At 45.1% G+C, this 24,103-nt stretch overlaps 1 protein-coding gene across 1 annotated transcript in view; it reads left to right on the plus strand.

Annotated features, from left to right (window-relative positions):
- Nucleotides 1-24,103, plus strand: part of GNAO1 (G protein subunit alpha o1) — a 204,675-nt gene that overhangs the window by 160,816 nt on the left and 19,756 nt on the right. Inside the window, exons 4-5 of the mRNA XM_014523006.2 lie at nt 19,590-19,718; nt 20,565-20,694. Of these exons, the coding sequence (XP_014378492.1) occupies nt 19,590-19,718; nt 20,565-20,694 (259 nt within the window). The remainder of the gene's footprint in view (nt 1-19,589; nt 19,719-20,564; nt 20,695-24,103) is intronic.

The raw sequence follows: 24,103 nt of genomic DNA on the forward strand, positions 1-24,103 counted from the left end.
CCCCTAGGGCCAGATCTCCGAGGCAGCTCTGAAGCTTCGGAGCCGCTTCAGCTTAATTGAGGCAGAAACCCAGTCTGGAGCTCCAGATCGGATCACGGCCATCCAAAGTGGCTGGATCCGAAGCCAGATCAGATCGCTGCCAACTTGCACAGGCCTACTATTTACCTTAACATCTTCCAATAGTTCATTTGAGTTCATGCTGTTGGGTGATGCACAGAAATAGCTCACAAACCTGTTTCCTGACACTTCATCCCAAGGCAGAATAAAAAAAACAAATGGCAAGTAGAATTAAGGCTCCAGCTGTCACCTGAGACCCCTACCTTGACCTGACAGTGGGCTGAGGCTTTCTAGGCAGGCTTCTGAGACTAAACCAAGGAACACAAATGCAGTGAGGTCCAAATGTGTCCCAGAATATTAAAAACACGAGACTCCAAACCTGTGTGAACATGTCCAAGTGTCTGAAAATCAGAATTCTCAGAGTGCAGAGTCTGCATCAGCTGATCCATTTAGTCTCTCCACTGTCAGTAAATAGCAGCAATGCCAAAGCCTTTGCTTTTATACTGTGGCATCCACCTGATTGATCAGGCCTTTCCTTTTCATCAGCCTGACAGGAGACTGCACAGATCTATGCTAACTGTTAGCCACCAAATCCACATTTCAAAACCCTATTGAAAGTCTCAGCAAAGGAGCCACCAACTGGATTACCAAGGAGACTGATCTTGGGGCCAGTCAAAATAAAGGTCCCTTGGCAAGACAGCAGGAAAGGAGCTTGCATAGGCCCTTCTCCAAAGGAACAGCACTAATCAACATCACAGGAACAGCGTGGAGCTGCACCTTAACATTTTGCCTGATTAATAATTACAAGCCATTTGGGAGACCTTTCACCACACTCCAAAGGCAAGACCAAAGTCCTTTAGCAAAGATCCAGGTTAGAGAATCTTTTCTAACTAAAGGGTCTTATCTTCTGCCTAATGTCATGCTGATTGCCAATTCTGGGGTCAGAAAAGAATGTTTATCCTAAGTCAGATTGGCACAGACTTGTGGTGGCTTTGGCCTTCCTCTGTAACATGGGCATGGTCCTTTTCCTAGTATCATATGAAATTATATTAACCACCTGCTTCCCTGTAATTGCAGTCACAAGGCACTGGCAGTGCCCTTGTCTCCTCTGCTTTCATGTATGCTATATCATGTTTTAGGGTGTTCTTGATATTTTGAGTATTGTGTCTGGTAGTGATGTGTATGAGGGTTTAAAAGTGGGGGATTTGGGGACTCCTTTGTAAATGGTTGCCTGAAAATGGAGGGGGAATTGGATTTGATGGCCTGGGAGGCTCCTTCTAGTTCTATGTCCCTATGTTATTCCTCTTTCCCCATAAGCTTCTGGTCTGGTTTTCTAATGATGAGCCCTGTGCTGGCTCACAGAGCAAGCCCTTCTTCACCGGACTGTGTGCCCAAGGCCCAGATTTACCAAGCACTCCAGAGCCTGGTTTTGAACCACTTTTGAAAGAGGCATAAAAGCAGCTTATTGAGTCTCAAAGAAAACTGAAGCAGCCTTCAGACAATGGGCCAGATTCTGACCTCAGTCATACTACTGTAACCCCACTGATTTACACCCTGGTCCCAGAGAAGACAATCCAATCCAAAGTAATTTAAGAAACATCCATTTAAGTGTGCTCTCAGGGAACCTCTTCTTGTCACTGCATTCAGAATTCATAGGCTCTGACACCTGCATGTATTTGTCAGGCCCATTTCATTCTATCTAGGTATCTTTTAACTCAAAACAAATACTTCAGCGGTGTAAATAAAGCCACTTCCAGCTTCCATTCCACTTGAGAACTCTTACAGCCAAAGCAGGGTGTCCAGACAATCCCCACTCAGTCTCAGCTCTCTGTCTGCTTCGCTATTTATAGTGCTCTCAGCACAGCACTGTTGAGGCACCAGAATACAAATGGAAAGAGTCCAGTGAAGCCCTTGAAAAGACTCTCCACTCTATTGCTAGCTTACCTGCTTTAAGTGTGTGTCTGTATTGATCCCTGCTAAGCTTAGGACTATGGCTGAAAATCAAACCCTGCAGATTTTCTCCCATTCTGCACACAACAAGCCCAGTAATCTTGAGGGTCCATGAGCATATATTGAGGGCCGCTCTCAGGTTCTCTTGTCCCGGAAGAGCCTGAGAGCAGCCCTGTTGTATATCTATTTGCTATGTGGAGCAAGAGCAAATCGGTGGAGCTTGATTCTTGGCAGTGGTCATGGGCTTGGCAAAAAAGTACTGTAGACATGTCCTTAGGGAAGGCAAACGTGTCTTCCTTTCCCTCATTGCTTTACATCCAACTCTACTTTCCAGCTTCTTCATAACTTTATCTTTAGTAGGCATGTCTATACAAGACATTTACTGTGGAGCTGCCTAATTAGCTCTGTGTCTACACATGTACCCCTATTAAGGCGCACAAAACTAAAAATCTCTGGAGCAGGCTAGTACTTGTATTTGCCTGCTCCAGAGTTTTTTCATGTGCTGCCCAGCTGGCTGGGGCACAAGGGTGCTTCAGTGTGGGGGCTGCCTGCCAGCCATCTCAGCACTGAAGCACCATCATGCCCCAGCCAGCTCCTCCGCAGCACATTGAGCCTGGTCAGAGCAGCCCTGGGCTCCCACCAGCTGGGGTTGCACCAACTAGGCTCAGTGTGCTGTGCACAAATAAACTTTGGAACAATAGACTGTGGAGTTTTTTGCTCCCGGGCACATGTTGAACCAGTGCAGCTGGGAGCAATAAGATCCAGAGTTTATTCATGCATGTTAATTGCACAAGTAGATGTACGCAGTGAGTTCTAAGGTGCTCCTCAGCCCTGCATTGTAGGAACCAGGCCTCTGTGGACATATGGATGCTTTTAACAACCAATAATCATGTGCCATCCATCCTAAACAAATAACACTTTGGTGCGTGAAGGCAAACTCAGTACAAACTTCTCGGCCACAACAACTTGTATAAGCAGTCAGCAAGATGACATTAATAAGGCATTGTGTAGTAGTCTACATTTTAGGATGAAATCTATTCCTGGGATCATTTTTTTCTTTCCTTTGCAGAAGAAGCCAAAGGCTCCTTATATTTTAGTAAGCTTCAAGCATTGATTAGATATGGCCAATTATCCCATCTGCTGGGGTCATGCCACCAGCTCTAGAAATCTTGTATACCTCTGTAATAATTGCTTGGCTTGTGTTTAAATGCCAGGTCACTGGTCTGTGCAACTCAACCAAATCTGTACACAAAAGCATGATATATTATTGGATGCAGAAGCGAAGTACATGGCCATAGCCATTTTCAGCCCTTCTGGTCTATAAAAGATATAAATACTCCAATTAATATCATCTCTGTTCATTTGTCTGTGGTAGCTGAGTTTTCTTATCAAACATAACATGCTTTTAGTAACTGATCATTAGGTGGACAATATATTTCTTCCATATAGTAAGTTAGTCGATTTCTACCCCTTCACTACTAATGTGCGTGTGGTGTGAACTGCTGCCAGAGGGCCCAGTTCTTACTTGGGCAAAATAGCTAGTTAAAATCAACTGAGAAAACTGGGTAAGTATAGTCTTGCAGTTAAAGCCCTTGACTAGGACTCAGAAGCCCTGCAATTGCCTCCTAATTGGTCTACATACATCACATGTGTCCTTCAGCAAGTCACTTATCCTCTAGGTTTTGGTTCCTAATAAATGAAGTGAGAACAATATTTCTCTGCCTTGAGAGAGGTAGTAAAGATGAATTCATCAGTGTTCATGATACATTCAGATACTATTGCAGTGTGGGGTAGCCAAAGCATTGAGGTGGGTGAGGGCAGGTTATATTCACTGGTCATTCGCACCTCCCATTCTACAGCCATAAGAAGGTCCAGCACAGATTTTTCAATGAAAATAAATACCAGTCAGAAGAAACCTTGCTATTTTTCAGGTCTTCCACTGCTTTGGACCAACTCTATCTTCCCAGTGGAAATAACCTATTCTCAATGCAACTTGTGCTCCTCTCCAGACAGACCAAGCAAGACTCTTGGCCTCACCTACAGAGATTATGATTGCAAAAATGGAACTGAACCCAAACTCTGGTATTTAGCCTTTGGTTCCCATTGGGAGATATTCTGTTCCCCAAAACCCTGTGGGCCATTCCAGGAGGAGAGGTTCTCTCTAGAGGACAATCACTACCTGGTCCACAGAAAGAGAGTACAGGCTGCTCCACTCCTTAGCCAATAAAGGCTTCTCTTTTTTCTCAACATGGACAGGTTTCAGAGGTATAACCAACAGACCAGGTGCTAACGTCAACTACTATGAAGAGATAACATCTGTCCCTTGACCTGGTGATCACTGGAGGAATCCCTCGCCTTTCTCTTACCTGGTCACCTACAATAAAGTCTCAGTCCCTGTCCCATATTGACTATCACAGGCTGGTTTTTGTTTACTTTTTCCTTGATGTGCCTTAAGTTGATGCACTGCTTTCTCTCCTCCCCCTTTGCAGGAAAGAGCTTTTTAAGTCTATTGACCAGTTACTTGAACAGTGAATTGTATGGATTTTGGTCTTAGCAAAAAATTACTAGGAAAACGGTAATGATCATCAAAAATACAATGCACATTTTGATGGTATTCTGTTAGGTAACAAAGCTGGACATCAGAACAGCACCATAACTGGAGCATGTTTGAGAGAGAGTTATTTGAGAGAGAAGATTTTTTTATGAATAGGTTACCAACAGATGACATATGACTGTTACCTTCCAATCAAATCCCAACCCAAGGGGAGTTCATTGGCTTAAAAGGACTTTTAGGTAGCACTGCCACTCAGGAGCCAGCTTCTTGCAACAGAGATTCAGGAACAATACCAGGTGATGGCAAGATGGTTTACATGGGCCAAATCTTTTCATTTATTTGCAGTTAATATTCTTGGCTAGGACTCAGGGGACCTACAGTTGCTGAATGAGAGCAGAAGGCCAAGGTTGCTGCTTTGGCTGCCAGGCCACTTTGCAGTTGATCATGTTTGATCATCTAAAAATGTGATGAAGCATAGGAAGACTGCTTAGTCATCATTTTTATGAGGTGCCTAATGAAACTGGACTACCTTCAGTGATTACAGTGTAGGAGTGGATGAGCTATTTCAAATAATACCAGGCATAAATCTTTTAAAAATGTTGGTTGAATATTTATTGAGTAAAGTACTGAAAAGTTTGGATAATTAGTTTTAGTTTTATTTTTATGTCTCTCCTCACTTCTGGATTCTGACCTGGACTGGTACCAAAAAGTTGAAATAGTGTAAGCAAGGCTATTATCAGAGTAGTTCTAACCTGACTATTATTGGAAAATGCCAGAAAGCCTGTTTACACAAAGTTTCCAGCATATGTTTGCAGATCTCTGCAAGAGATCCAGAGAAGTCTGGGTTAATTTTAAACCCACCTAAGGTTTTTATCACTGGATCTGTGTCACAACAGCTGCATGACAAGTTTTAGAACAGAACAGAGATGTGAAATTTGCTTATTCCACCACATGCTGTTTCTGCTGGATACATCTAGATGTATGGATGCAAAATGTGGGTAGCAAGTACACAGAAAAAGACAAGGCTTGAACACCTTATAACAACTCCAGCATACCAGCAGCATCCTGTCCTTCCAATAGATAAGAAAAGTAGATATATTACATAGGGGCTTGGCTCAAGTCAGTTCCAACCAGACATAGTAATCTATACTTGACAATTATCTTTCCAACAAACCATGGTAATTCTCTACCCCAGTGACACTAGACCTCAGTTCTCATTAGCCAGTGCTTTTCTTCCCAGACCAATTCAAGCTAAATCACTTTCTGGATCTGATCTTTTAGAGTAGCATCTTTGCCCTGTTGGAACAAGCCTTGAGAACAATAAACAAATTTGTTTACTAAGAGGTGAAGAAATTAAGGTTGCTTCCAAATGTTACCATAAATATTTCAAACACAAATTCAAGTGATACCCTGGTGTCTCTCACCAAGCCCATGAGAGGCCAGATAGTTAACTTGTGGAGGATCTGTTACAGCTGTGGATACATCTGCTTCCCTTTCCAGAGTTGAACTAGTTAGCCTGCAAGATTTCCGTGGGACAAAGCAAACCAGAGTGCACGTAACTAGGCAAATTCTGTTGATACCAAGCCTCTGAAACTTTTGAGAGTTCATCATTAAGGAGACAATACCTTACTACAAGATGTGTTTGTTTATTTCTCTCATGCATTTGTGCTGAAACAGATTTTCTTGCTGCGATGGCAAAGCTAGTGCCATGTGGATGAATCAGAAGCTAATATGCCAAACCCCAGTCCTGCAACATAGACGCATTCTTTCTACGACTAAGCTTTCTTACCAGAACAAACCCTTTATTATTTCAAAGCCTCAGCTATACCATTTTTAAACTTCTCATCACAGTATAAGAAGCCACCAGTACTAAACATTAGTGTACTTCTACCAGCAGAAATTAAGCACACACACGAGAGTTAGAAAGCTCAACCCACCAATTACTCTGATATTGAAAAGATTATAAAAAATTATCCTATTCCAAAGTGCTGAACCTCAGTGTTTGTTTTTGGCTCCAACTCTTCTGTTTTCCTAATCAGCCATTGCCCCCTCCCTTCAATGAAGCAAAAGAGAAACAAATAAAAGCTAAGGACAACCAGGGAGCTATGTTGTCCAATATGATGGCGGAAGAGTCCGCCTGAAGGGAGAATCTGTGTGATTCCCCCCACCAGGACGTTCGGCTCACTAGCCCTGGCCCACCTCCAGGCCAGTCGGAACCCCAGGCCCTCAGCTCTTGGGCGTTCCTCGCAGTGGGCCCCTCAGCCCTTCGACCCTTCTGGTCCTGGCCCCAGTATGGGCCAGTCAGGGGAAATTCAGACAAGTGTTGAGTCAATGGCCCTTTCCTCTCTCCGAGGGTCCACCCTCTGGACCCTCCAAACACAGGGGTTACCCACCCGGTCATGGGGGCTAGGGGTTAAGGTGCCCTGACCCACCTTTCACTGGGGTGGTAACTGGCCTGGCATTTCCTGGGGGCTCCTGCACCACTGAGAGCCCCACCAGGCCACCCACTCCCGGCAGGGTGCAGTTTTAGGTCATACCCAGGACCAGGAGCCTCCTTACCATACCCTACAGTTCCTCCCTTACCTCCAGATGATATCAGCAGCCCTGCAGCCAGGCAATGTTGTTGCCTGGCCTCTAGCAGCTGAGCTTCCCTGTTTATATGGGCAGCCCCAGATCCCAAAATAGCTGCCCTAATCAGGCACCTGGCAGCTGCCAGCTCCAGGACCTTAAAGTGGCAGGCACAACCAGTGCCCTGCCACATACCTCCCCCTTTAGCTCTTTACTCTGCCTCCAGCAGCCTGTTCTTCCAGCCTCTCATCACTACCAACCACTGCCCACTCTGATCATCCCTGCCCCCTCACTAGGGCTCATCATTGCTGCCCCCTCCCTGGGGCCTCTCACTGCCCCCTCACTGGGGCCTATCTTCCTCAAACTCAGGGCTCTATACTGTCTCTACCAGGGGGAGTACAGATAGCTACCATGCATGGCCAACAAATCAATGTTTCCCAGCCAATGCACCACTGTAACAGGGGGCCTGCTCGGGGCTAATCTCACTCTGGCCCACCCACCTGTTCCTGGGCCAACCCACCATGCCTTGTTGTTAATTAATTAATTTAGATGTTAATAAGCAGGAGACTGCCCATTTATTGCCCCGATGCCAGGGGGCGCTATCTGCAGCTCCATTCCTCCCCTACACCACAGCCCAAGCCTCACAGATGGCATCTATGTTCTCATAATCACAAGGGTTGGGGAGCTTTAATCCCCTTCCCCCTCCCCCCCCCCAAGTGCAGGCTGGACAAACCCCAGACTGAGCCCCTTTCCTCCCATCCTGAAGACAACACTGGAGCTGGGGGGGAGGGGGGAGAGTGGCAGGATAAGGAGAGAGAGGCTGAAAATATGCAGCCAGCTCCAAACTGGAGCTCCATCTCCCAACCCCAGGACCCAACAGAGAACATCTGTTGGGTCGGGGGAAATCTCTGCAACTTATGGTGCTTCCTTGAAGCACTGTGAGTTACAGCAGGGAGCTGCACATCTGTCAGCACCCTATGCCGTTGGCCAGGGCTGCATTTGTCCTCCTCAGAATAGCCCTGTAGGTTCTACCAGTCTAAGCAAGGGGAGCCTAATCTAAGAAGAAAGTCCCATTTGGCAGAGCTGGGTTGCTGCCTCTGGCCTTCTGAGTTTCTAAGCGTCTACCTGCAGGTCAGAGTTTATCCAACCAGATTCCTATACATCAGTGCAACATCAGTGACATTCTAATGGCTTTTTTTATTTGAAGTGGTACAGTAGGGTATATTAGTATATTGCTACCTTTTATTTATTTGGCTTTCACATTCTGCAGCTGCTCAGTGAAGGCAGCATGGATACTATTATCATATTTGAATCTCCAGGATTTTTCACACATAACTAGCCAGGACCAGCCCGTCCTATCCTGCAGAACCTGCAGCCACAGGGGGCCCCACAGCCAAGGGGCCATGCCTTGTTTGCTTCCCGCCCCCACTGCCTGCGCCATGTTTAAAGGGCTTGACGCAGGCAGGGAGCCCCTTACCAGCCAAGTGGGGGAGGAGGCCCCAACCCCAGGGAGGGAACCCAGGCATCCCCACATACTGCTTCCACCCCATGCCCTCTGCAGCGCAGCCCATCTGTGTGCAGCCTGGCCCCAACTATTTTATTTCAGTGAGTTTATACTGCAATTAACCACAATTGTGATTTGTCAATGTATTGGGGGGTCCAAAACTATATCTTGCAGAGGTCCCAAAAACTTGTGGGCTGGCCCTGTAAGTAGCCCATCATGATAGGGTATCATGGTGCCTGCATTTATGCAACTGTTTGTTTTTGAGACTGAGAGGAGAGGAAGGGTGACAATTAATACACTTTGATCACAGCAATATATGACCTGATCAGATGCAGAAACCAGGGATTTAGCTGCAGCAACAGGATGATGAAAGGTGGGTTCCACAGGAACCCACCTTTCATCATCCTGTCTTAAAATACTGTCTTAAAATCTGTGTAATTACACTAGAGGAGAGATTGTGAGGGAGTGGGGAGGGTGGCTTAAAGCAACAGATTCATTCCTTGTTTCCAGAAGCATCTTCTCAAGACCTCCATTCTCTGAACTGGGTTCAGACAGCCTAGCTGATACTGCTGATTTGGTATTTTTATCCATTGTCTTTTTTTTCTGTCCATTATGACAATTCATTGTTTGGTGTTCAATGAACAACGCTCAACTTGCCCTCAAATTGTTTAAGATGAGACTGTGTAAATTAGAAGCTGCATTTCCCATGCTCAGGAATGGATTTATGAAGGAGCAGATAAGCTTATATGTATCCATGCCCAGTGTTTCATAAGTGATGATTAATTAAAACGTTATTCTATGGATTTGTGTTGGCTGATTGTTTGAAGGGGACATGTTGTAGCAGGATGTCATTTATTGTGACGGTGTGTGGGGTTCTTGTGTTTCAGGAGGACACCTGAGAAAGAGTGCAGCAGATATAGGAGATGTACTATGTGCACATAAAATAGGCTAAGGCAGGGCTATCCATCTCCAGAGCAGCTGAGTGCTACACCTCTGCCAGGTCACAAGCCCTAGGATACACAGCACATGGGCTGCATGCTGTAGGGGCTATACAGGTTCCTCAGAAACTCCACTGCATGAGGCCTCCCACTGCTGCTGTCTCATGAACCCCCACCCCACCCACCCACTGCCACCATTGTACAGGTGACTCCCCCTTGCCTTTTGCTCCCCACTGCTGTCACTTGAGCACTGCCATAGCTGCACAAGGCCCGTGCTGACACCACAACACAGGCTATTTCCACCACCACCCCCCAGACTGCTGCCACATGAGCAGCATGAGCCCCATCTCTCCCCTACAACAACTGGAGCAATGGGAGCATTGGTGCAAGGGCTGTATATAAATTCCTCACGGGTTGGATGCGACCCACAGGCTGCCAGTTGGACAGCCCTATGCTTAGGTATCCCATAATAGAAGTGTGACTGTCCCTGGAAGCTATACTGAGATCCATTTGATTTCTTCTGGAAGCACTGCCCACTTTTTCCTCTTTTTCTTTTGTAAGATATTACTAAAGTGTACAATACTTTTGTGGAGGAGACACTAATACTCTTTTAGTCAAGTGCTTGGTGTCTGATTCTTTATCTTACAAATAATAAACAACCACTGTTATTAGTTGCACACCAGGCTATTTGCCCACTGTGGTAAAAAGCAAGAAATGTATATTCAAATAAAAACCAAAACAATACATGCACACATATTGTGATTTCCCTTAAAAAGCTAGCATTTGCTAACAGGTATCATGCAGAAATATTTGGCATAACCGCAGATGAGCTCTCTGCACAACAAGAAATAACTGAGATAATCATGAGGGATCTGTTAACAAACACTGAGTTTTTTATTTTTTATGTTCATTCACACAGAGTAAAAGGCAGTAAAACAGGGTACCAGGCTCAGGTCCTACAGCAGTTTGGTTAAAGAGAGGTACAAATCCTAATCCAAAAAACTTGCAAGATGACAAAAGATCACCTTTGATGCTGAATCAGGGGTTTCACTACTTTGTTTTTATTCATGTCAATAGCAAAGAGTATAAATTCCTTTGTGCCATGCTGAAAATCTTGTTCTCCCTTGTCAACAGATCCAAACTATTCTACTGAGCAACAGCCGCTGCTGCATTTTTGTTGATTGGGCATTTGAAACAATCAGTGACAGTCAGGAAGAAGTTTCCCCCTTGGGGCAGTGTTGTACCCAATTTAGTGCATTAGGAAGGGGCTGAGTCCTGTGAAGCATGCAGCATTGGCTATTGAGACAATTTACCATTGGTCTGTCCTCACAGGATATGGCCTATACAGTATTTCTTGGGAACCTGGAATTTGCTTCAGAACAAAGCTTTGAAATAAAAGATGCATACAGCAATAGAGCTATTCAACACAATAATGTAAGTGCTAGAGACTTGATCATGTACCTAAAATTGTCCTTTCTTCATCAGTAGATAAGTTCTTACATGCCTCATCAGATGTGCTTGCATTTCAGTTTAAAAAACCTAGAGCCCAAGGAAGTAAAATATTTTCCAACACTGTGCAATGGAAATGATGCAGAATGAAGAGAGTATGGGGTTACTGCATGTACTCCGAAGTGGTGTTATTTCTGTTAGTTAAACTGATGCTGACCTCTGTTGGGATTATGGGTCATCAAGACTGTTGGCTGTGACAACTAATTACCTACAGGAGTGGTTTGGCCTCTGAGTTACAGTTCTTAATGGTACGCTAATTGTACTTTGAAGTGATTTCTCTCCATCCTCAATAATGCAGAACTTGAGTCCCTGTTCCTAGCAGGGCTTCTCTGCTGAGAAACTTTAACAACCTAAGTTCTATCAGAAAGGAAGTTTCCGCTTCCTTCTAGCATGTAGTAACTATGGTCCTATCATACATTTATAGTAAAATTCAGTGGGTGTGCATATAACATTTCTTACAACACAGTGGGTGTGTCTATACATGCATTTGATCTGGGAGCAGTTTACTCATGAGTAAACTACTCATGAGTAAACACTCCTGGGCAGGCATCTACACATGCAGGGTCTCAGGAGCAGATTTGCTGCTCATGGCAGCAATCTGTTCCCACCCCCGCTGACCCTGCATCTAGGGGTGCACCAATAAAGATCTTGACCAATACCAATAGCCAGTGATTAACTAACCATGTTGGCTGATGTCAGTCCAATAACCACTATTTAGTAATAGTGCAAGGCATTTTAAACTACTGACATAAATAAACCTTTTTTCTTTGTTTCTTTTGCATTTATCACAAACACACACACATCTCCTGCCTGCTCCAGCCCTTGATAAGGAAGGCAGTGACCACCTTATTCCCACTCACGTCACCCCCTTGCCCACAGCTCCTACTCACAGCCCCATGCAGTCATCCTGGGCGGGTGGGGTGAGGCAGACCCTCATGCAGACAGCAGCTCTGGGCATGTTTGGAGCCCCAGAGCACAGCACTGCCTCAGCGCCAGCAAGCCCCATGTAGCCGAGCTCCCACAGCTGCTGGGGAGAGGTGCCCAGTGCCCAGTGTCCAGCACAGCGGAATGTCCCGCACACGGCACCTTATCCTACCCATGCAGAGCACATTTCCGCAGCAGCCCCAATACTCAGGCTCCTGCTGCATACACAGCATTGTCATGCAAGTGGCAGCAGCAGCAAGAGCCAATAACAATCCCTTTGTTGCTGAGTGTAGTACCCCATGACCACTCCCCAGCACCCCCTCCCCATCCTGCTGTTCACTGGGACCTGTAGCCTGCTGCAGGCTCAGGCTAGTGGCAGGGCATGGGGACTAGACTACACTCACCACAGTTCTCCAGATACATGGCCATAATTATCAGCTACAATGACCAAAAAAAGTCGATAGTCAATGATGTAATTTCTCCTCTTTATCTGTGCCAGCCAACCAATACATTGGTGCATCCCCACCTGCACTGGCCCCCTGCAGCAGCTAGGGGGAGCTCTAGATTTCCCCTTGGATGCTAGTCCAGGGGCTGGCAGGGAGCACCAGGCCAGGAGAAAGCTGTCTCCTGGCGGGGCCTGGGACATTGCTCCCTGCCCGCAGGGGGCTGCCTGCTGCCAGGGCGGAGACAATGTCTCCCTGCCACAGCAGCAGGGAGCTCCTGGCCCGGGCTCCCCAGTTAGAGGCAAGAGACTTGGAAAGAGCTGCAGGGGAGGGGCAGGTCCCAGTCCCCTGCCCTGATCCACCGGTGGGGCACCTAGCAGTAAGTCCCTTGCTGGGCTGGGATTCCCCATCCAGCTGGGGGCTCCCTGTTAGCTGCCTCACTGGTGGATGGAGCAGGAAGCTGGGACCTGCCCCACCCCTGCAGCTCTTTCGAAGCCCTGCACCTCAATCACCCGATCAGGGCACAGGTCTGGGACCTGTCCCTGACTGGGACAGTCCCCAGACCCACAGCTGCTGAAGAGCCTGTTCCCTGCCCAGCTTCACAATCATGGAGCTGGACAGGGAACAGGCTCCCCAGGCCCCACCAGCAGGAGCTCCCAGACCCCACTCCCAGACCCCTTATCTCCTAGCTTGAGCCCTGCAGTTGTGGGACCCAGGCTGAGAGATCCTTTTCTCCCAGCCGGAGCCCTGTGGTTGTGGGGCCAGGGCTGAGACATCTCCCAGTCCTGGCCCCACAATCATGGAGCTGGCTCCGGGAAATAAGGATCTCCCAGCACTAGCCATGTGATCACAGAATCGATACTGGGAGAGAAGGATCTCCCAGCCCCAGCCCTGCAATCATAGAGCAGGGGCTGGGAGCTCCCTGCTGCTGGGGCAGGGGGATATTTTCCCTGCACCCCAGCAACAGGCAGGTCCTTGGGGCAGGGAGCAACGTCCCGCCCCCTGCTGCCCAGCTAACCAGGAGCACATTTACTCCCAGTCATGGGTCTACATGTACATTTTCTCTCAGTCAGGGGTCCACAGGCACAGTTACTAATCACAAGTAAATTTGCTACTTTCATTGCAGGTAGTGAATTTACTCATGATTAGAGCCAATTACTGTACAACAAGCATCTGCGGGTGTAGATGCAGATACTTACTGTGCTGTAATTAGCTCTAGTTCACATTAAAGCATCTTGTGTAGATGCACTCAGTAACAACCTTTGTGATAGGTCTTTATTAACAACTGAGGTAATTTGAGTCTGCCATTCTTTGAAGACTGAAATACATCCAGCAAGTGAGGGAACCAAACTCAGCTAAAATAAAAACAAAACCAAAACCAGGCCATCTGAAGCAGGCCTCTGGATCATAGATAGACACAGGAGGGACACCAGCCCACCAACTGTTAGCACAGACTTAGTGAAGGGGCACTTGGAGGGGCTGGATGTGTTCAAATCAGCAAGCCCAGATGAACTTCATCCAAGGGTGCTGAAGGAATTGGCCAGTGTCATAGCAGAGCCACTGGCACAGCCGTTCAAGCACTCATGGTGCTACGGTCAGGTCCCAGTGGACTGGAAAAGGGCCAATGTGGTCCCTATTTTCAAGAAGGGGAGGAGGGAGGAACTGGGAAACTACTGGCCAGTTAGTCTCACCTCTATCCTTGGGAAAACTCTGGAAACAATCATTAAGGACCATATTTGTGGGCCCAGCAGGGGAAATAATGCTGACAGGAAATAAGCATGGGTTCATTGCAGGTAGATTTTGCCTTCTAACCTGGTTCCTATTTATGACTGGGTCACAAAATGCTTAGATGCAGGAGTCGAGGTAGATGTCATCTACCTAGACATTAAGAAGGCCTTCGATACAGTATCTCATTCTGTTCTCCTAAATAAACTGACAGTCTGTGAGTTTGATGATTACATGGTCAGGTGGGTGGCAAATTGGCTTAGGGTTCACACCCAAAGAGTGGTGGTAGATGGGTTGATATTGACCTGGAAAGATGTGGGCAATGGAGTCCCACAAGGCTCGGTCCTTGGACCGGTGCTATTCAATGTCTTCATCAGTGACTTGGAGGAGGGCGTGGAGAGCACCCTGTCCAAATTCACAAATTATACCAAACTATGGGGAAAAGTTAACACACCAGAGGGTAGAGAACAGATCCAGGCAAATGTAGACAGGTTGGAAAAATGGACAGAAGGAAATAGGATGCAGTTCAACAAAAACAGGTACAAAGTGCTGCACCTGGGCAAAAAGAACTACCAACACACTTACAGGCTGGAGGATGACCCTCTCAGCAGCACGGCAACGGAAAGGGATTTTGGAGACATTGTTGACTCCAAGATGAACATGAGTTGCCAATGTGATGAAGTGATCAACAAGGCTAACCGCACTTTATCATGCATTAGCAGATGCATGACAAACAGGTCCAGAGAAGTGATGCTTCTATGGACTCTAGGCAGCACTATGAGGCACTGGTCAGGCCGCAGTTGGAGTACTGTGTCCAGTTTTGGGCGCCGCACTTCAATAGGGATGAGGAGAATCTTGGAAGGATTCAGAGGAGGCCACTCATATGGTCAGAGGCCTGCAGGCAAGGCCCTATGAGGGGAGACTGAGGGACCTAGATCTCTTCAGCCTTCGCAAGAGAAGGCTGAGAGGTGATCTTGTGGCTGCCTACAAATTCATAAGGGGGGGGCAACAGGGAATAGGAGATGCTCTATTTACTAGGGCATCCCCTGGAGTAACTAGGAACAATGGCCACAAACTGATGGAGGGTAGATTTAGGTTGAACATTAGAAAGACCTTCTTCACAGTAAGGGTTGCCAGAATCTGGAATGGACTTCCAAAGGGAAGTGGTGCTCTCCCCTGCCCTGGAGGTCTTCAAGAGGAGACTGAACAAGCACCTAGCTGGAGTCATCTGACCTCAGCACTCCTTTCCTACCCAGGGCAAGGGGTTGGACTCAATGACCTACTGAGATCCCTTCCAACATCTAACATCTATGAATCTATAAAGCAGACATCTGCAAATTCACATGGCAGTTGTGTGGTGACAGTGTCCCACCGCAAAGATCAATTACATTTTTTAATGGGATGCAAAATGGGCTTGTTTTAGTTGCAAAAAGTTAAATAGAAATAATTTTGCTCCAAGTATACATAGTAGTGAAAGGTGTAGAGAAGGTGTAGCAAGCATTCCTATTAAACTTCTCTGGCTACAAATGAATGAGGAGAGATTAAAGCGAGTGCAAATAGCAAACAATTCACAAGTGATGAACGTATGTACCTTTTTTCTTACAATGTGCAATTGGCCTGTGGTCTTCACCACCACCAGATATAAAATCCAAGAGCTCACTTTGACACAGACAAAAAGGATTTGATATTGGTATAGATAGGGAGAACACCCAGCATTACAGCAGACTGGAATTGTAAAAAAACTAAGGATCTGAACCTCCATAGTCTAGGGAATAATGCTAACCCTGAATGATGTAGATTAAGGAGGAAATGTCTCTTTGGAAAATTACTCCAAAGGACTCAAAGGAATAGCTATCAGGAAACATGCTGAGGTGAAGGGAGCTAAGCCTATTGTGCAAGAAACAACGATGAACGGATACATGAGTCCCAACATATACCCCAGAACCAGAGTACAGTTTGAGCTCTTTGAACTCTTTGAGCTTTTCTCATGAGAACATGGGTCAGCAGGTATAAGCAAACACATGTAAAAACTGCAAAGCTGCCTGTTTATGGAAACATGAAGTTAGAGAGATTCACATCTTCAGAGAGCCACCTCTTAAATAATGGAAACTGACAACCAGTTGTGAATAAATGAGTGATTATGTCTGCAGTCATCACAGCGAGGAATCTTATTACCACGATGAGCTGATGTAGCCCTATTCATATATCCATAGCCCATCATAAGTCTATTAAGGAAGCATCTGTCACAAAATCATGATGTTTTTAAATACCTGACAAAGGGCATAGTAAAAATAATGCCTACTTAAACCTTGCACGTTTCTCTGGGTGACACAATTCTGTGATTTTTCACTGAAAATGAATAATGAAAATGATCAGGAGTAAAAATATAAGACGACCTGAGTAGGCTGAAGAGAGGTTTGTTTTTCAGTTTCACAGAGACATTGGGATTTTTTTTTTAATTAAATGGAATATAGCATATGAGTAGGGAATCAAATGATGAAAGTGGCTTAGTAAAGAGCTTGAGGTTCTTTCAATTCAAAAGACACCTGAGTTCACTCAGGGCATAAATGAAAATCAACTTAGTAGGTTTCATCCTGTTCTTCTATTTTTTTACATCACAAAACCTCCATACAAACAAAATTTCAGCATGATCTATACAAGATAGATGGGTGACTATCTTGACTAAGGTTTTCAAAGAAGCTTAAAAGAATTAGATACCCAAATACCGTCAAATGTCAGTGGGTATTGGGTTTGTAATTCCCTTAAGCTCTTTGAAAATCCCAGCCTTTATCTATCTATCTATCTGCCTGTCAGTCTATTTAAGCACTTGCATGGTCCCTGCTACCTTGGGATGTGAGCAGTACGCAGTATTTAGAAATAAACTGCAATCCCATCCCACATGAAGTCAAGGAAAGTTTAGCCATTAACTTCAGCGGGGCCAGGATTCCTTTACCATAAGTTTGCAGTTTCTACTACCATAATTTTTGGATTGTTACCCAAGCTAGATCAGAGCAGTACCTCTAGCGTTGCTACCAGCTACCACTCTAACAATGATGATTAAGCAAAGTGAAAAATCATGAACAGTTTAATGGCAATCTTTTACCTAAACTATCTAACCAGGCATAGTTTGCAGACTTTGAGTTGGTTCCTATGCAAATAAATAATTAAGTCCAATTCATAAAGCCAGTGACTTACACTTCATCATACAAACCAATGCTCCTGCTTTCAGCCACCTTATTTCTCAATATTAATGCACAGAGTCCTTTATAACTACAGTAGAGTATTGGAGACAGTCTTGCAGCATGCTGTGCACAGTGGCCTTATTTGGCAAAGTACTTAAGCTTGTGGCCCGCCTTAACCATGTGCATGGCCTCACCAATTTCAGTGGGATTGTGTTACGTGCCTGCTGAAGCATATTGCTGGATCAGATAATTGTTGAGCCCCGATCAGAAGCAAGTTCTTATAGGCCACGTCTACATATGCGCTTTACTGGCTAATTAGTTGTGGAGTAAAGCATCCCTATCTATACATGCAATGGTATTAGGTCCCAGTAAACTAATTTATGATGCAGTAAAATAGTACTGCCTCCGGGGTAATTTACTGTGATTAAATGCACATGTAGACACTGGTCATAGGCATAAATTGTGCCTGGTCAGCCCATCCAGTGGGGAGCCAGACTCCTGCCTGCTGCCTAGCCATACAGTTCTGCACTTTCAGCACCCTCATGCCCCAGCCAGCCCAACATCACCTGACACCACCACCCAGAGCTCAGGACTGAGTGGCCCTGGCATAAACTCCTCTACCCCGGCTCAAATTGCTCCTGTTCCGGACACACGTGTAGGCGCTGTGCCTGGAGTAGTTTACTCTGGCTCAAATTGCTCTGGAGTTTATTGCTTCGCATTAATTGCACATGTATACACACCCACTAAACCTTATATTTGTGTATACCATGGAAAAATGAAGCCCTTAATAGTTACCTGGGTCAATACTTTTAAACATTGGTGCTGAAGCTAAATAAAATAAAAGGTTCTTTGCTCTAAGGACATGTCAACATTGCCTCTGAGCTACTTTGGAGGCTGCCACTGAAAATTAAGCCCTGGCCACCTGCTTCTGTTCTGTGCACTCACCCATAAATCAGACAGTGGGATGTGCTAGGAAGACCCCTACAGCTGTTCTCTGGCATGACAGAAACAGATCTTGAGAACAGCAAGGCGGGGCCCCAAGAATGTGTTCTGCCCCCTGAGTTGCAGGTTTGGAGGGCACAGAACCAGAGTGAGTGGGCATGGCTTATTTTTCAGTGATAGCCTTGAGAGCTGATGTAGACACAGCCCACAAGTAACTGCACACTGCAGCTGTGACATGCTTATCCAAGCTAGCTGGGGCAGAACTAGCAGTCTATTTGTGGTAGCAGAGAGCCTGGCAGGGGCTCACCACCCAAGGTTTAACCCTGATTCACATACATATTTTGCAGTCCATGTTGAATTCAATGTTAAGCATCAATACATTGCTCCTAGTAGCCAACTAATTAATCTCAAGCTGCCTGAGATGTATCTATGCAACACAACACAGCCTTCATGACAGTGTAGACATGTCATACTTCTCTACCTGCTGTATGCGTTTTTCTTTCCTCCTCCCAATTTATCTATCACTATTTGATAACCATTTACATTATAAAAGAACCCAAAATATGCCGGGTGCTTTGCAGATACAGAAGACACTCTCAAGAAGCTGATATTTTGGGAGAAAAAAATTGGAAATGAACGTTACAAAGAAAACATAACAGTATTCTACAGCAGCATCTCAGAACACTACACTGCCTGACAGCTTAATTAAAAACCCCCCAATGTTTTGATCAAACAGGGATCTACAGTATTGTAAGAATCTTCAGGACATGGAGCAGCTTTTTGTTCCACATACATACAATATGAACCCAATGGGCCCTGGTACCCCTTTGCAGCCCTTGGGCACTACTGCAGTGAATAATAGTAAATACATAATTCACAGTCTGGAATCACATCACTCAGAACATGATTGTTTAAGTTCCTGATTCTAGTTCAGTGTTGGGTCTAGTTACCTGGGCCAGTATGGTTTGATTTAAAGGTTTTCAATGCAGAATTTTTTCTTGACAAGAATATGAACAGCTTGGAAAAATAAAGCCAACATTGATTAATAAGTAGTGGATACTGATTGAACAGGGGATTGGACTAGATGACCTTTTGAGGACCCTTCCAGCTCTCTTTTTTCCTGCATTCTCAATCCTTTTTTTTTTTTTTTTTTTTTTTTTTAGGGTCGGAAGGGACCTCAATAGATCATCGAGTCCAACCCCCTGCATAGGCAGGAAAGAGCGCTGGGTCTAGATTAACAAAGTTCCTTGAGCTTCTTACTCTTATGGTTTTGTTTTGTTTTTCATTTCATAGCTACCTAGACAGCTTAGATAGAATCGGAGCTGCGGACTACCAGCCAACAGAGCAAGATATCCTTCGGACCAGGGTCAAAACAACCGGCATTGTAGAAACCCATTTCACATTCAAAAACCTCCACTTCAGGTTAGTCTGGTGTGAATGCAATATTATCTTTTCAAACAGTGATTGTTGGCATTATGTGATGGCAGCTATGGTATCTTGGCTCAAATTTCTTCTGTCCCAAACCTGCATAATATACCATGCGTGATTTATTTAACTAGCTGCTGTGCTCCACCTGAGCAAGAACCAGATTTCTGCAGGGCTACAATTATTGGCATAAAGTGTTTTAAAATGGTTCACCATTCTGCTATGGAAGGCACAGCTTGACTTACATTAGGTAAGATTTCCCTATAGACAAGGTATTCTACATGTGCACATAACAGAGGGGTTTTTTTATCTTCCTCAGAACCATCAGTGCTGGAGATACAATATGAAAACTAAATATACCACTGGGCCAGGCTAGCTTCATAAATGTAAAAATAGCAGAACGAATTCTCACCTAAATGGGATAATGCTATGTAGGTGAATGGAAACACTTCCGATTGACACTCGAGGGGTATGCCAGTAATTCTTCTCTCAAATGCAGGGGGAAAGATGTTTCAAGCACATGTTTTATTATGTACTACAGAATCAAGGGCTCTTTTCATGAAGGCACCTCACCTGTGAAGTCACCAAAGTCCCCAGAGCAATCAACCCACAAACAAGCTATGCTGTCATGAGCTTCCCTGCTAGCAGGTGTCCTTAGGATTCTCCCTTGCAGAGGGAGGGGTTCCACACCTCAGAGGAAGCAGTGATGTGAGCTATTGCAGGCTCTGTTGCCCTATACTTGGAATTGTCTGGGGATGAAATCTGAGAAATGCAAAGGTATCACTAACATTTCCTCTTTATTAATGAAGAATAAATGAAGAGCCGTCCCTGTTTCATGCACAGGCTGTTCGATGTGGGAGGTCAGAGATCAGAACGTAAGAAATGGATTCACTGCTTTGAGGACGTCACAGCAATCATTTTCTGTGTGGCGCTGAGTGGTTACGACCAGGTGCTCCATGAAGATGAAACCACGGTGAGTGCTTATCAGGTGACAGAGGCCCAGACACCTTATCACTGCCCTGTCACATAGCCTTCTGTTGTTCAATGATTGCCTTTCATTCTATTATCATACAAGATTTGTGTGCTTTTGGTTATCATATGTCTTCCCTTGACTCTAAAATGCTACGGAGATCCCCTTCTTCTCCCTACTTATGAAATTAAGTCTTCCATTCCCCAGAGTGGAATTACTACAGCTTATTGCTGTGGTAATAGCTCATTGCTCTGATTAGGTTAAAATGTTTTCTTTTCTCTCTGGTTGATCTATGTGAAATGTCTTGGGATATGAAAAGGACCTTGGACCAAAGGGTAGGGTAATAAGCAATGGTGGTTTTGAAAATAAGCTTCAGGAAAGACAATAATCAACAGCGACATCTAGGCACAGGAAGTTATACCAACACCATGACCATGAATAGCTCAGTCAGATGCAAGCTATCAGGAGAACTTACTTTTAACTGCAGAAGAAATTCATTTTCAGGAGTTACACTGGAAGTGTTCTGTTTCTTGGGGAATGTGTTTAATAAGAGTCTTGCAACTTCCTGCTATAGTACTATGTTTGAAATACCACAGCTGTGTAAAAATAAGAGAAAGCAGGATGTATTGGCTCTCTGATGTTTATGTGGAACTACCATTCACCTGAATGAGTTAGACATATGCACATTTCAAGAGTGAAATAATAGCCGCCATCATTGCTTTTCACCACCTACACGTGGCATACAAAAAGACAGATATATATGCATTTGGGAAGTTGGGCTGTCAGACACAGGACTGATAAGCAGTTGAGACTGTCATTTAAAAGTAGTTGCATTTGCCTGACTATGAAAAACCAAAAGCCAACCAAAAGCTTGGGAAATGTTTTCTTTGTGGCTAATACACAACACCAGAAGTGGTTGCTATGATCACCAGATTCTGTACTAGGCCCCGAACTTCATTCCTTTCCTATTGCTAAAGAATCAGATGTTAAAACTGGCAGGATCGAATTCTAAAAATCAGTTTATAATTTGTAGATAATCAGGTACTCCTAAGCAGACTCTTTTGGTAATGATATCTTGTATCTTCCTCATCAGATTAATTAATTCTGGTAAAGAGATCACCTACTTGCATAAATCTTCTATCACATCACATCACTCCTGAATTTAAACTGATATTACTGTTCATTACCATATAAATAAATCAAGCCTCAGACTGAGGTTCTTTACTGACCCTAACCCACTTCATGATCACTAACTGATAACTAACATCTTCTATCACCTGTGGATCCCATTATAATTGGCTGAGTTTTTCAAAAGCTTAAACGAAAATGAAAAACTGACTTTAAAACTCAATTATATGTAGACATTAAAGCCTTTTAGTGTCCACATAATCCCAGCCATCAACTCTAGGGTCAATTTTTTGTAATAATGCTAGTGCCATCTGTCATATAGATCTAAAATAATAGGATACACATCTGTTTTGTGTCTGCTTGTTGGCCATTTTTTCCTAAACCCCAAGAGATGGTCACCCATCAGAAAGAGGAAATCTGCATAGGCCCAAGGGCCTTGCCCTCTTGGGAAGAGGGTAGGGTAACCACCCATCTCTAATTGGGTAGAACAGTCCCAAAATGGGAACATTAAGTCCCGGTCCTGGACTGCATGACTCTGGGACAGCATTTGTTCCAGATTTCCAATGTCATGCAGGGATCCGGGTTTTTTGTTTACTGCGGGGAAAAAACAGGAAATGGCGGGTTTCCCCTTGCAGGCTGGCAGAGTTTTAGCCTGCAAGGGCTGGGGAGAGCAGGATGCAGGGGTGCCACGTACACATACATATGAACACGAGTAGGAATACAGCCCCAGGCAACAGTGGAGAGCAGATCCTCCAGCTGCCTGCCAGTAAGTCTAGGGAGAGAGGGGAACAGGGCAGGGCAGATCAAGGTCCCCACGGTGAGGGAGGGAGTGAGGCAGATGCTGGGTCTGGGGCCAGGGTGGGGAACAGGACAGAGCCACGGGTGGCTCATCCAGAGGTCAGGAGGGGGTGGCTCCCTGCTGCTGCATACACCAACAAGCTGCCATTTTATTTCCATTTAAATTTTGTCTTGCCATGTACTCCCCAGTATCCCCAGCAGTAGGAAGGCACGTGGATTCTCATAGTTTACCCATTTTATCATCAGTCTTTGAATGAATACTTGCCAGTTTAAACAAAATATATTCCAGTAGAATGCTCATTTAGTCTAAATAAAATGAATCCCTACTGAGCTCTGCACAAATAGCTAACTAAGAAAAATAACAAAGTTTAGTATTGTCACCGTATTCTTTCTAAAATACAGACTTCCCATGAAGATAGGAGTTGAAACCACTACCACCATAGGCAATAGAGCCTCACTTGGTTTCCCTACCACCCTCCAGTTAGGGACAGTTTTGCCTACAGCTTTAGCCTACTGTTTCCTTCCTGTAGAGATGATTTGCTCTAAAATACTAACAGTGAAAGCTGTTGTCAGCTGATTTTGCCATCAGCTGATTTTGCCATCTGTGTGCATCAGTCACATCTGCTGATTTTATTAATGAAAGTAAGCTGTTGCTGCTTCTTGCTTGTTGACACAAAGGCAATAAAGTTTAGAGAATAAAGTGAATTATTTTCTTCCATATGCATCTCCTGTAGAAATGCTAAGTGCTGGTTGTTTGCACCTGAGCAATACCCTTGAATGCACCTTGGCTGAACAGGTATATGACAACTTACAGAGTCCTTATTACTGGTGATGATATAGAAGGAAAAAAATACCTGGCTTGAGTGCCAGATCCCAGGATGTGTTTGATGTGAACTGAGCATATCATTGACAATAATTGTGAGGGCTCACAATGCCATTTTACACTATATTGAGTAGAATTATACTTTAAGAGGGTGAAACTTCAGTTAAAATGGAGTCAGCCTGTAACAGGCTGCAGGCTGGCAGCCTGGAGCAATTAGCCAGCTGGTAACAGACCACCCGCCTAAGGGTAGGGGTGTGCAAAATGGGCCATATTCAATTCAGATTCGGATTCATCCTGAATCGGGAGCAGTGATTCAATTTGTTGATTCAGATCACTGTCCCCGATTCGATTCAGCCAAATCCAAATCTGACAATTCGATGCCGATTTGGAGAATCGGCGATTTGGCCATAGACACAGCTTTAACTGTTTTTTCTACATACCTCGAGGTACCAGGCGTGGCTCATGAACGCTGCAATGGTGGGATGGATGGAGCATCCCACAGGAGTGCAAGGGGCCCCCCTGCATGCTCAGTGGTGAACCTGGAAGTGGCCTGGAAGTACTGGTCCACTTCCGAGTCCACCGGGGAACACACTGCCCCCCCCCCGGCCACCTGGCTCAGCAATCGACCGTGGGGGGACCCTGGGTGCCCCCCCAGACCCAGGA

Source organism: Alligator sinensis, unplaced genomic scaffold (assembly GCF_000455745.1).
Source record: "Alligator sinensis unplaced genomic scaffold, ASM45574v1 scaffold260_1, whole genome shotgun sequence".
Lineage (NCBI taxonomy): Eukaryota > Metazoa > Chordata > Crocodylia > Alligatoridae > Alligator > Alligator sinensis.